General features: G+C 55.9%; 1 protein-coding gene across 1 annotated transcript; it reads left to right on the forward strand.

The window, feature by feature from the left end:
• Window positions 1-954: 954 nt before the first annotated feature.
• Window positions 955-10,657, forward strand: SERPINA5 (serpin family A member 5). Its single transcript, XM_069489374.1, has 5 exons — window positions 955-1,028; window positions 5,906-6,537; window positions 8,290-8,560; window positions 8,875-9,022; window positions 9,585-10,657. Exons 2-5 carry the CDS (start codon window positions 5,922-5,924, stop codon window positions 9,771-9,773), a joined length of 1,224 nt encoding a protein of 407 aa, XP_069345475.1. The 5' UTR covers window positions 955-1,028; window positions 5,906-5,921; the 3' UTR covers window positions 9,774-10,657.
• Window positions 10,658-12,811: the final 2,154 nt, after the last annotated feature.

Consider the following 12,811-nt stretch of genomic DNA (forward strand, 5'->3'; position numbering starts at 1 on the left):
GGAGGTAGGAAAGGGATCAGGCTTGCTGAACATCAGGTCCGCTTCCCCTGGGCAACCTCTGTCGCTCCGCCAACTCCACACCCCACCTGTAGCCACACGACCTTCTGGGGTCATGGCCACACACCATGCTCTGTGCTGAGAGGAAGCCCCAGGCGCGGGGACCTTGGAAACACAGCAAGGCCTGAGCCCGCACCCTGCACCAGCATCTTGGAATTGCTCTTGAGAGTGAGGGACTGAGTTAGGAAACCCCGATTTCAAGGTAAAAGAGGACAGTCCAGCCAAGCCCATAGAAATCCTACATACAGCTTTTTTTCTGAGCAAAAAGCACTAGCCTTGGAGTCAGCCACCTGGGCACCAACCCCATTCTGCCCCTAATTTGTCGCATGACTTTGAAAATTCCCTACGTCCCTCTGAGCCTCAATTCAGTTTTTGGTGCAATCATGGGGCCGGGTACAGTGACCCTGTATCTCAGCCACAGTGAGATTCTCTCCACCCCTCTCACTTCCACCAGAGTCGGACTGTTGGGGTCTATGATCCAGTGAGCACAGCGGGCCTGTCCGAGCTCACGGGCTCCAGCATGTGCTCCCGCGGGTCTACAGGAAATTAGCTGCAGAAAACAAAGGAATGGAGCCTAGTAAAAGGGAGGGTTTGCCAGAAATATCCCTTTCCCTGTCTCTGCTCTTCCAGCCTCCAGAACTGTAAAAAGATAAATGTATGCAATGCCAGTAACTGGTGGCCTCTTGGGCCTTGTCCCCAGGACTGCCAGTGCCATTCCAGGCAAGTGGTGGCCAGTGTGGGGCTTAGGGGGCTGTGAGTGGGAGGCCTGGTCCGAGCCTCTGGCTCAGGCAGCTTTGGCTGGAAGCAGCCAGGACAGGAAAGGGCAGTCCGGGGAGGGGCCAAGGAGGGGTGGAGACCGGGCCCGCTGTGGTCAATGACAAATGCTGGCTGCAGTCCAGCCAGCCCTCTGCACTTTCCCGAGCCCGACGGACGGCCACCTCCACTGCGTGCACGGTCAGCCGCGGGACAGAGTAAGTACAGATGCTGCTTCGGGAGGTCCCAGGGGCTTGAGAGCGTTCCAGGAGAGGCGAGGGTGGGTTCTAAAGTTACGGGGTGCGGAGGGTTTCAAAGCTCTGGAGGAGTCCTGGTGTGACGGAAGAGTCTCTGTAATGTCGGGGACCGAGTGGGGGCCTCCGAGGCAGCTGAGGTGCGTCCCCCAGCTGTGTGACCCTAGGCTGGACACCAAATCTGGCTGAGCTTCAGTGTCTGTATAGGTAAGGTGGAAAGAATTACACCTTCTGCACAAAAATCAAACACAGCAGTGGCTGTCACCCAGGCACGTCTGGTCGTGTCTGCAGAGATGTTTGGTCATCACAACTGGGATGGGGAGGGCACTATTGGCATCGAGTGGGTAGAGGCCAGCAATGCTGCTAAACACCCTACGGTGCACAGGACAGCCCCGCTGCCAAGCATGGTCCCGCTCAAAAGGTCAACAGGGCCAAGGTGGAGAAACTGAAATCAGGCAGTGGGGACAGAATGTCTGCTGGACAGGAGGCGTTCAGCAGACGGCAGCGTGTGCCTGGAGTCTCCGGCCTTTAGAAATCAGAAAAAAATATCAAATAGAACCTGCTTCCCTGAGACAAGGTCACCCTGCCTGGAGGCTGCCACCCAGGACAGTCTCGGTGGCTGCTCGTGAGCTAAAGGAGCCATTCGGCAGTTGGCTCAATAAACAAAATGTAGAAATACAGTGAGTGTAATTTTCAGTTTTCCTAAGGATGAGGATCTTGGATAGAAATGCAGCAATAAAAGGGGAAACTGCTCCCCTGGACCAATGACCTCACTCATAGATGGGGACACCGAAGCATGGAGATGTCTGGAGGTCACGGTCATGTTTGTGGTGTTCATTGGGGTGCTGGTTCCACAGGTTTAGAATGATCTCTAAACTCAAGGTGTAGACGTTCTATACACGCAGCTTTGTGTAGGGCAGTCACACCTCCACCACGCAGATGCTGAGGGCAGGGAGGGAGTCATTCAAGGTCGCCTGGCCAGTGAGCCCCGGAGCCAGGGACAGCTCAGTTCCGGATGCCCAGCCTGGCTCTGCTTCCCTGCTCCCTGTTCAGCTCGCGGTCTGACACCTCTGAACTGCAGAGGGGCGGACATTCCCGCATTCATTCCACAAGGCGTGTGGAGCACTTCCCCGTGACTGAGAGCAGCAGGGATGAGGGTCCTCTCTGCAGGAGCGCATGCCCTCTGGGGAGACAGGCCAGAGCCAAAGATGCCAACAGCAATGGCACATGTGTTCCAGAGAACAGCAGCGGAAGGGGAGAGGGCCCAGTGTGCTGGGCATCACAAGAAGTGACGTGTAAGCAGGGGCCTGAAACCCACGCGGAAGAAAGTTCAGGATTGAATTCCAGGAGGGACAATAGGACGTGCAAAGCCCCAGGGCTGGGACCGGGCCTGCCGTGTTTGAGGAACTGGGGAAGGAAGAGTGAGCCCGGGGGCCTCACGCGACCCAGGGCAGAGTGGGTCCAGGGGCCGCTGGCCAGAGCCAGGCCACATGGGGCCTCTGGGTCAGAGCACAAATCAGAGTCACCTTTTACCCCAGATGCCAGGGACGCTGCGACCGTATTTATGATTGAAGGAGATTCCTTTACACACTGTGTAGAATGCTTCACGGGGACAAAAGTGGAAGCTACCGGGTGGTCCGTGTGAGAGATGAAGGGGGCGGCAGGAAAGCGGGGAGAGGCAGCAGATTTGAGACCCGTCTAACCTGCCCAGCCTTGCTGATGTGCCGCAGGTGGGAAGGGAGGTCAAGGTGACGTCTCCCAGGAAGCTCTGCTCCCGGGACTTTAGGATCTGGAGGAAACCGCGACCCTGTCTCTCCCTCTCTGCCTGGGCTCCAGGGCTCACGTCCCTTCTTGCGATTGGCAGATATGGGACAGACCCTCCTCACCTGCTCACTTCCCACAGCTGAGCCCACAGCTGGCCCGTGCGGGACGTCACCGCCCAGCACGGGGAACACAGGCCAGCAGATTTGGGTCTGTGGATGGTGGGGGCCTGCCCACTCCATGCCCACCCCCTGCCACCTCAGGTCACCTTGGCCTGAGATGACAGATAAACTTGTTCGAGCATTTCTCTTTCCTCTGTACAAACCCAGGAGGGGGACAGCCCGGCCAGCGCTCTGGCACTCGGTAGGGGCTGATCTGAGGAGTGGGAGGCTCCCAGGCCCCGGAGCAAGCTCGCCTTGGCTTGGAGGTGACACGAAGCGCTGTCAAAGCTCCGCCAGAGGCCCAGGAACGTGATGGCAAAGCCCGGGCTTCGAAACTAAGAAACCTGAAACGAGCAACTGAAGCTTCCTCTCTGAGGACCCTCTGTTCCCTCTTTTGTACAGTTGCGATAACGACGCCAGCTCCACGTTGCTGGGGAGCAGCGTCAACGCGCTAAGGCAGGCGGACGGCCCGGGAGAGGGCTGCAGGCACACGCGAGAAGGTGGGGGCCGGGGGGGAAGAGGTGGTGACTCTGCAGAGCCGTGACAGGGAGCCACGAGGCAGCGCGTGCACCCGCTGGAGGAACCTGGGTTGTAATCCCGGCTCCATCACTCCCTGGCTGAAACAAGCTTGTTTCACTTAGCCTCAGTTTTTCATCTGTAAAATGGGGTTAATCATGCTTACTTTTGGTGAGGATGTGGTAATATTTTACTTTGGTAAAGGTAGTAATATGTTATAGAGTGTGTAATAGTCCTTAATAAATAGTGGCTTTAATAAAAAATAGAAAAAAGAGAGAGTAGGCCTGGTTGGAGCAAGATTTCTGGGTCCCAGGGGAGCCTGAGTGAACTCGTGGCCCTGGGCAAACAGACCCTGCTCCCCAGAGAGACCCAGCCGGCCCTGGGAGAAGCAGCTCTCGCCCAAGCTCTCTGACGTTGGCAGTGGGGGACACCTGCTGGCCACAGCACGTGGTAGACCCCCTGCTGCTGCTGAAGAAACTGAGGCCCAGAAAGTGGCCGGGGCTGGCCCAGGGCCATCTGGCCGGCTGCATAGATGGCAGGGCTGAGGCCAGAACCTCACCTGCTGCCCCTGGGCTCCTCCAAGCAGGGACCTCCCTGTCGCAGCAGCTACTCTCCGAAAGCCTTTCCTCCAGGCAATTAGCAGCTCCAAGCGAGTCTGCAGGGGTCGGGCTGAAGTGTTTCTTCAGCAGCATCTTGATACACAAGTGGTTCCCACACTCGGCAGGAGGGACCATATTGTGCTGGAAAATGACTAGTTTCGAGGAGACGGAGATTAAACCACCCACCCACGTCCTTCAGAGACTTCCAGAAGGCAACTCCCAGGCTGGGAACAGATGGGAGTGTCAGCTCGCTAGCCCATACCAGGCTTCTTAATTATCTGCAGACCGAGGCTGTCCTTGGTGGCCGCTGAGTCAGGGATGGCCAAACCAGGAGGACATGGCAGGACGGGGGAGGCGGGGACCTGCAGAAACCGAATGCCACGGCGGTTCAGAGCGTGGGCTCAGGGCTCGGAACTGGGTCTGAGTCCAAGCTTTGCTACTAGTAGCAAGTGACTCAACCTCCCTGAACCTCAGATTGCCCATCTAGTAAGAGAACCTGTCTCCCGGTGGGGGCGTGAGGCTGGAAATCTGAGGTCAAGGTGCCAGCAGGGTTGGTCCTTCCCAAGGCCTCTCTCCGTGGCTTCAAGTCTTCTTGCTGTGTGCTCACATGGTCTCCTCTGTTCACGTCTGTATCCTGAGCTCCTCTTTTCCTTTTTTCTTTTTTTTTTTTTTTCTGAGACAGTCTCACTCTGTTGCCCAGGCTAGAGTGCTGTAGTGTCATCGTAGCTCACTGCAACCTCAAACCCCTGGGCTCAAGCGATCCTCCTGCCTCGGCCTCCCAGAGTGCTGGGACTACAGGCGTGCACCACGATGCCTGGCTAATTTTTTCTATTTTTAGTAGAGGCGGGGTCTCGCCCTTGCTCAGGCTGGTCTCAAACTCTTGAGCTCAAGCGATCCTCCAGCCTCAGCCTCCCAGAGTGCTGGAATTACAGGTGTGAGCTTCTGTGTCCGGCCTTCTCTTTTTTCCTATAAAGACATAGTCATATTGGATTAGGATGCACTCTAGTGACCTCATTTTAGCTTTATCACCTCTTTAAAGGCCTATCTCCAAATGCAGTCACATCCTGAGATGTTGGGGGTTATGACTTTAGCATATGAATTTTGGGGGACACGATGAAGCCCATCGCAGAAGAGAAGGGAATTGGGGATGCTTACGTTAGCAAAGCAGATTTCCTTAGGAGGGGAAGGGGTTTCTGTGAGGGACAAGGGTGGCCCGGAGCAGCCCCCAGGTGAAGGGGAAGGGGGCCGATGGGTGTCCTGCCGCAGGTGGATGCTCACTGCATTCACTGACCGAGTGGCATAAATCCAGCAGGGCTGCGGGCCCCGGGGGTAGCTGGTCTGAGTTTCCTTGCCACGTGCTGGATACCAAAGTGCAGGTGAGAGGCCACGGATGGAACCAGCTTCTAGTTCCCTGGAAACCTCAGAGACACTGACAAGGAAGAACACAAGAAGCCTCTTCCCTCCGCCCATCTGCCCCCATTGCATACCTTGACATGGATGAGCGGGGGATTGTTGACCTGGAGCCTGGGCCCCTGCCTCGGGCCTGCCCTTCCCCTGCCTCTCCTCCTTCCTCTCCCTACGTGAGATGTCCACGTCCCATACAGCCTCACCTCCAACCCCACGGGCGCCATCGCTTCTCTTTGAAGCCCAGTGGACCACTCTTGCATGTTGGGTGTTGGGCGGTGACATCTCTGGAGTGTCAGCCCCCCTCTCCTCTCCGTCTTCTCCCTCCCTCCCGACCCTCAGCCCCGAGCAGTGGCACCAGCCCCGTGCCCTCTCTGAGAGCACCCTCTCTTCCTTCCAGAACCAGGGGCGGCGCCATGCAGCTCTTCCTCCCCTTGTGCCTGCTGCTCCTCAGCCCTCAGGCTGCCGCCTTCCGCCGCCAGCGCTCCCGTGAAATGAGGAAGAGGGTCCAGGAGCTCCCTGCGGCTGCCAAGGCGGCCCCCAGCAGCAGGGACTTCACCTTCAACCTGTACAGGGCCTTGGCCTCAGCTGCCCCCGGCCAGAACATCTTCTTCTCCCCGCTCAGCATCTCCACCAGCCTGGCCATGCTCTCCCTGGGCGCTCGGTCCAGCACGAAGGCGCAGATCCTGGAGGGCCTGGGCCTCAAGCCGCAGGAAGACCAGGAGGAGCAGCTGCACCGAGGCTTCCAGCAGCTGCTGCGGGAGCTCAACCAGCCCCGAGACGGCTTCCAGCTGAGCCTCGGCAGCGCCCTGTTCGAGGACTCCACGGTGCGCATTGGGGACGCCTTCCGCAGTGCCCTAAAGACACTGTACCTGGCGAACGTTTTCTCCACCAACTTCAAGGACCCTGCAGGGGCCCAGAAGCAGATCAACGACTACGTGGCAAAGCAGACCCAGGGCAAGATTGTGGACCTGATCAAGGACCTCGACAGCACCGAGATCATGGTTATGGTGAATTACATTTTCTTTAAAGGTAAGGCCCTTGGGCTGGAACCTCTCTCTTTTCTGCCGCTTTTATCAAAAAATGCCCAGTTCCCTCACATAAAGGAGTGGGAGGAGGTTTAGTCCTCCCTGGTTCCCGCTGATGAGCACAAAGCCGGCAAGCAGCCGTGGGGGACCGGGGGACGGGGGGACAGGAGCCTTCCTGCCGTGGAGGTGCGGTTTTTGAGCGCAGGACGCTGTTTCCTCCGCGGAGGGGGAGCTGGTTCCTGTCTCTGGGCCCCAGGGACACCGGAAGCCGCAGCTGCCACACAGGTTCTGAAGCTCAAGCCCGTCGTGGCCACTGGGCCTAGGACACAGACGCCACGGCCCCTCGGGGATAGGGACCTCAGAAGGGCTTAGAGGGCATCTCCCAACCCCCTCACCCCCAGAGACCGGCCCCTCTGCCCTCCCAGGGGCCAAGACTTCCCCAGACACGCGCCTGTCCCTCTGAAGACTCTCCTTCCTGTCCTCGGCAAGAGCAGCTCCAGCCTTTATGTCCCTGCTCCTCCGCTTCCCCTGCTTGGGGCCTGTCTGAGGGTGGGAAGGGGAGGGAAGCAGGGGTGGAAGAAGAGGGGAAGGGAGGGGAGGAAGGGGAGGGAGTTAAATTGCCAACATGCCCTTCCTATGGCCACAGATAGCGAGTGCCTTAGACTACTAGGGCTGCTGTAACAAAAAAAAGAAGAAAACAAAACAAATCGAGGGCTTACAAACAACAGAAATTTATTTCTCACAGTTCTGGAGGCTGAGAAGTCCAAGGTCGAGGCCTGCAGATTTGGTGTGCAGCGGGAGCCCACTCCTTGGGTCACAGACGGCGCCTTCTTGCCACGTCCTTGATTGGTAGAAGGAGCAAGGCAGCTCTCTGGGTCTTTTGTAAGACACTGGTCCCATTCCTGAGGGCTCCACTCCTGTGACCTAATCACCTCCCAAAGGCCCCACCTCCTGATACCGTCACCTTGGGGGTTAGTTTCAACATATGAATCTCAAGGGGACACGAACATTCAGACCATGGCAGTGAGTATCGAGCTCAGACTCCAAGATTTCTTGTCCCCCCGGCCAGACTGTCCCCATTACACCAGGCTGCAGAAGAGTTGAAGATTTCCCAAGGGGAAACAACGCACATTTCCAGGATCCTTACAAACGGCTCTCCCAAAATTAGATCGAAATCCAACATTGGGGCAAGAGTGAAAAACAGAATAACTCACTCAGATATCAGGTAGCATTCTCAGCCAGCTGAGTTGTTCACCCTCTTCACTTGGGTATTTGGGCTTGAGTAGTATCAAACAGAATAGCAAAGAACTTTAGGGGTCCGGGGCCTCTGAAGACATGAAAACCAGCCTCCTTGTTTTGCAGGTGTGGAAGGAAAGGCCCCACAAAAAGTCCAAGTGTGCCCCCAAGTTATAAGGAGACTTGTGTTTCTATTCAACAGGTTCCACGATCGCTGCTGCTGAGGCTGCTGTAAAGATGGTCTCTGTCGACCATATTTCTCTCTCCCCTCCTTCCATTTGCAGCTGAGAATGTCTCGGTTTTGTGTGTTGTGTTTTGTTTTTTTTGTTTGTTTTTTTTTTTGCCAAAACATGAATTTTAATGGTAGTCTATAATATCAACTTTCTAAGCAACCTTGGAATACCATTTTGAATATATTGTATAATAATCAGTTCAATGAATCTTATTCTTATATCGTGCAGTACAGTTTCCCCTTCTTACACAGAGTTCCCTGCCATTTCTCCCCTGTTTTCATCTTTAGCTAAGTGGGAGACAAGCTTCAACCCCCAAAACACCAAGGAGCAGGACTTCCATGTGACCCGGAAGAAAGTGGTGCGCGTGCCCGTGATGAGCCGCGAGGATGAGTACTACTACCTCCTGGACCGAAACCTGTCCTGCAGGGTGGTGGGGGTCCCCTACCAAGGCAACGCCACCGCCTTGTTGGTTCTTCCCAGCGAGGGAAAGATGGCGCAGCTGGAGAATGGACTGAGTGAGGAAACGCTGAGGAATTGGCTTAAGATGTTCACGAAGAGGTACCCTCAGGCCACTCCAGGGCCAGCCTAACCCCACACGCCCCCAGGGAAATACATGCCCCCCTTGGGCCACACGGCCATGATGGGAAGGACTCACCCAGCCAAGGAGCTGCCCCTAAGCCCAGCTGGCCAGGCCAGGGCGGAAGCTGGGTTTCCTGGGGTGGTATCAGGGTGGGCAGTGACTTCTGGGGAGCTCCACCCTAGACAAGGGGCCAGAGGAGCATTAGGAAGCTTGGGAGAGGGAGACGGCAGAGGCATGAGCTCAGGGAGCTAATGCTCCAGAACAGTCTAAGAAAGGTTCTTTCTCTCTTCAGGGAGCTCGAGCTGTACCTTCCCAAGTTCTCCATCAAGGGCTCCTACCAGCTGGAGAAAGTCCTCCCCAGACTGGGGATCAGTGAGGTCTTCACCTCCAAGGCTGACCTGTCCGGCATCAGCAACTACCCCAACATCCAGGTGTCCCAGGTGGGTCCAGAAGGTCCTGAGCGTCTGCCTTCAGAGATCGCTATTCCACTCTGTTCCATTCCGTTCTGTTCTCTCTGTCTCTGCATCTCTCTCTCTGTCTCTGTCTCTCTCTCTCTTTCCTCTTTTCCCTCAATATCTGAGCGTTTCACCTTGGTCTTACCCTTCGTGCATGGGAAGCCATACCTACCACCGTGCCTGGGTTAAGGAGTCCTGTACTGAGCAATCCAATGACAGGCTCCGGCGCTGGCTCCTTCACTTACTGGCTGTGTGATATCCAACACATACTTGGGTCTCTGAGCCTCCTTTCTCTCCTCTATAAAATTGGAGGGTCACATCTCACTCTGAGAAGTCAGGAGAACTCAATGACAGACACACATGCAGTCACTGCCCAGCCCAGTGCCTGGTACAGAGTAGCTGCTTGATCATTCATTTCCCATCTGCTTCGTAGCTCAGGTGCGTAGGGGCTTTGATGGGGATGCCCGCAGGCAGAAGATTTGCTGTTTGCTGTGATGGCTTCTCCCAGCCCCTGGCGGCTTGGTGATGCCTGGTGTCCCCCCCGCAGATGGTGCACGATGCCGTGGTGGAGGTGGATGAGTCAGGAACCAAAGCGGCTGCAGCCACGGGGGTGGTCTTCATGTTCAGGTCAGCCCGACTGAACCCTCCAAGGGTGGTGTTCAACAGGCCTTTTCTGATACTCATTGTAGAAAATGGCAAGAATGTGATCTTCCTTGGCAAAGTGACCCAGCCCTAAAGTGGGTCCTGAAATCCACAGGCCTCCACGGTGGGAGCTGGGGGTGTGCCGTGGCCCATCTGTCTGCTGGTAGCTAGTGATCTGCACGGGCCTAGTTGTCCAACAAGCCATCATGAGTAACAACAAAAAGATTGCTACATGGATGATTGATTGCTTCCTCTGACACAACTGCAAGACACAGGTGCCTTGGAGACCCTCGGAAAACACTCAGTCTTGCCCTCACCTTTCATCAGTGGAGATTAGCACTGAGCACCAGAGAGGCTGGTTGACTCACCCAAGCTCACACAGCACGGTACTGGCAGAAAGAGGCCCAGAGTCCACATCTCTGATGCCTATCCCAGTGCCACAAAACTCTGTAGGAGGGTTGTTCCAGAAGATGAGGGCCACCATGAAGCACATGTCCAAGCCTGGTCCCCCACCCATCAGCAACAACAACTGTCAGTTTATCATGGTTTGGAAACCACTGGAAGGGAAGTCGGGAATGGGGCTACTGTCCCTGTTCTAACCAGGTTTGTGACACTGGGGTTACACCATCCCTCTCTGGACCTCAGTTTCCCCACGTATATGATGAAGAATCAGGGCAAGTGTCCAATCCAAGGACTTGAAATCATATAGAAAGGCTGGGGTGTACCCTGCCAATTATAGCTGATTTCAGTACACTCAAGTGCCATTTACGCTTTAATACAGGCAGGTGGACATGAGGGTAGGAACGGCCCGATGCAGGAGTGCATCACCCTGTGGATAAAGTTATCATCTCATGGGCCTGGCTTGGGGGTGGAAGAATCGAGGCCTGTTGTAAATAGTAGAGCATCACTTGTAGACACTTATTATTAGCTTTTTGAATTTTATGGCAGCAATAACAATAAAGCATTTTGCAAACACTGGGTACCGTTGTCTTCATGGAGGCACCTCCGGGGATGGTGATGGTGACAGCTCACCAGGTTCCAGGCCGGGCACTGGGCCCTTCCCCTACATGGCCACGTTGACACCTCACAACACTCCTGTAAGTCAAAGCACCACTACTAGCCCGGTTTTACAGATGGGGAAGCCTCGCCTTCCCCATCTGTAAAACGGGGCTCATAAGTGGTGGAGCCAGGATTTGATGGGTGGGGGTCCAGGGACCATGACCCCAGTGCCAGGCACTCAGCCCTGAGCAGGAAGCAGAAGACCTGGTTCAGGGGCGTCTCAGCCAGCAGCTCCCCCGGAGCCAGTAGATTCCCTCCCTCTCTTTACCGAGCGCAATGAGTCTCCTTGTCTGTCAGACAAAGGGGATCAGACACTTTCGAGAACCGATGGATGAGTGCGTGAGCGAGTCCTCCTTCACTGTCTCAAACTGTCCCCTACGGAGCTGCTCTCGAGTCCACTCCTGCACTCCCGCCCCACCCTGCAGGTTCTTAGCATGCTTCCCACGGGGCTGAGCCCGCCACTCTGGTCCCAGAGTCGGGACTGTAGCACAGATGAGTGCCCGTGAGAAGCAACAAGGTCAGAACCCCAAGCTCTGACCATCCCCAAGTACTGAGCACCCACGATGCGCCAGCCCCTGCCAGGCACTTTGCATTTTTGTCTCATTCATCCCTCGACAACCCAGCAAGATCTATATGCTGTCCGCATTTTACAGAGGAGCACATAAGTGCCTGCCCAGAGTCACAGCTGGTGACAGTGAGGGACCCAGGCTCTGGGAGCCCAGAGGGCACATGTGCAGGCTGGTGGCGGGGCAGATGGCTGCAATGGACCTAGACGGCTTATCTGCATTTCTGCTGTGGGCGCGGGGCAGCTCCTCGGAATGGGGACTTCTCTCGGGGTCACCTGCTCCGTGTGCTGTTCCCTTGCATCATGCCTCGGCTGTCTTGGCAAATGTTTCTCTCGCTGTTTACCAGCTGGTCCAAGGTCAGGGGGAGGCCCCATCCGTGTGTCACGTATCAAGGTCCAGCGCCGTCTAAAGTTCACCAGGCAAACAGTCAAACAGCAGCCACCATGTGCGGGTTTGGTGGGCTCCAGTGTAGCTTCTGCAGCACGCCACGTGTCGAAGCGCCATGCGGGGTTATCACGGCGGTTTAACTCCATCGGCCCCTGAGCCTGGGCTGCACTGGATGGGAAAGGAGCTCAGAGAGAGAGAGAGAGACAAGGAACTTTTGAGGGGTCAGGAGTGTTTTCGTGGAAGAGGTGGCACCGAGCCGGTTTTGAAGAACAAGAAGGACTTCACCAGACAGCAGATTTGGGAAGGGGCATGGGACTCCCAGGCAGAGGGATCAGCTGGAGAACGGGACGTGAGTGAGCCCTGGTGTGGGGGGAGACACGGAGATGTCAGTCTGGGCCAGGATTGGGCATGTGAAGGACAAGAGGAAGAAGGTGACTGTGCTGGTGGTTCAGAGACAGGGACCCTGGACATGAGACCGTCCATGCCACACCTCGAGTGTCCCCAGGACCCCTTGACCACATGGACTCCCGCATCTGCACACCAGTAGATGCCTCCACTCAGCCCTTTGGGGCGCTCACACCCATCCACACCTTCTCCAATGCCCACCCGCACCTCCTGAGGATTCACCTCACCCACTGGGGCTGTCACGGGTCTGTAGGACACCTGCACATACAGGCCTGAATGTCCCCGCAGGATGCTCACGCCCAACCCCTGAATGAGCTTGCTAGGGCTGCCGTCACACAAGGCACCACGGTCTGAGGCTTCAGCAACAGAAACTGATTTGCGCAAAGTCCTGGAAACTTGCATCCAAGATCAAGGTGTCAGCAGGGCTGGTTGGTGGCACTTTCTCCCTGCCTCTTCACGTGGTCTTCCTCTGTGTGTGTGCTGGGTCCCAACCTCCTCTTCTCCTCTCCTAATCTCCACCAGTCCTATAGGATTAGGGCTCATTTTAACTTAATCACCTCTTTAGAGGCTCTATCTTCAAATACAGTCACATTTTGAAATACTAACGGTTAAGACTTCAACATACAAATTTGGGGGAAACACAGCTTAGCTTATAAATAGCCACACACACCCCCTTTGAGTTCCTGTAGCTCTTGCCACCTTCATTCTTGTCTTA

Source organism: Eulemur rufifrons, chromosome 2 (genome assembly GCF_041146395.1).
Source record: "Eulemur rufifrons isolate Redbay chromosome 2, OSU_ERuf_1, whole genome shotgun sequence".
Taxonomy (NCBI): Eukaryota; Metazoa; Chordata; class Mammalia; order Primates; family Lemuridae; genus Eulemur; species Eulemur rufifrons.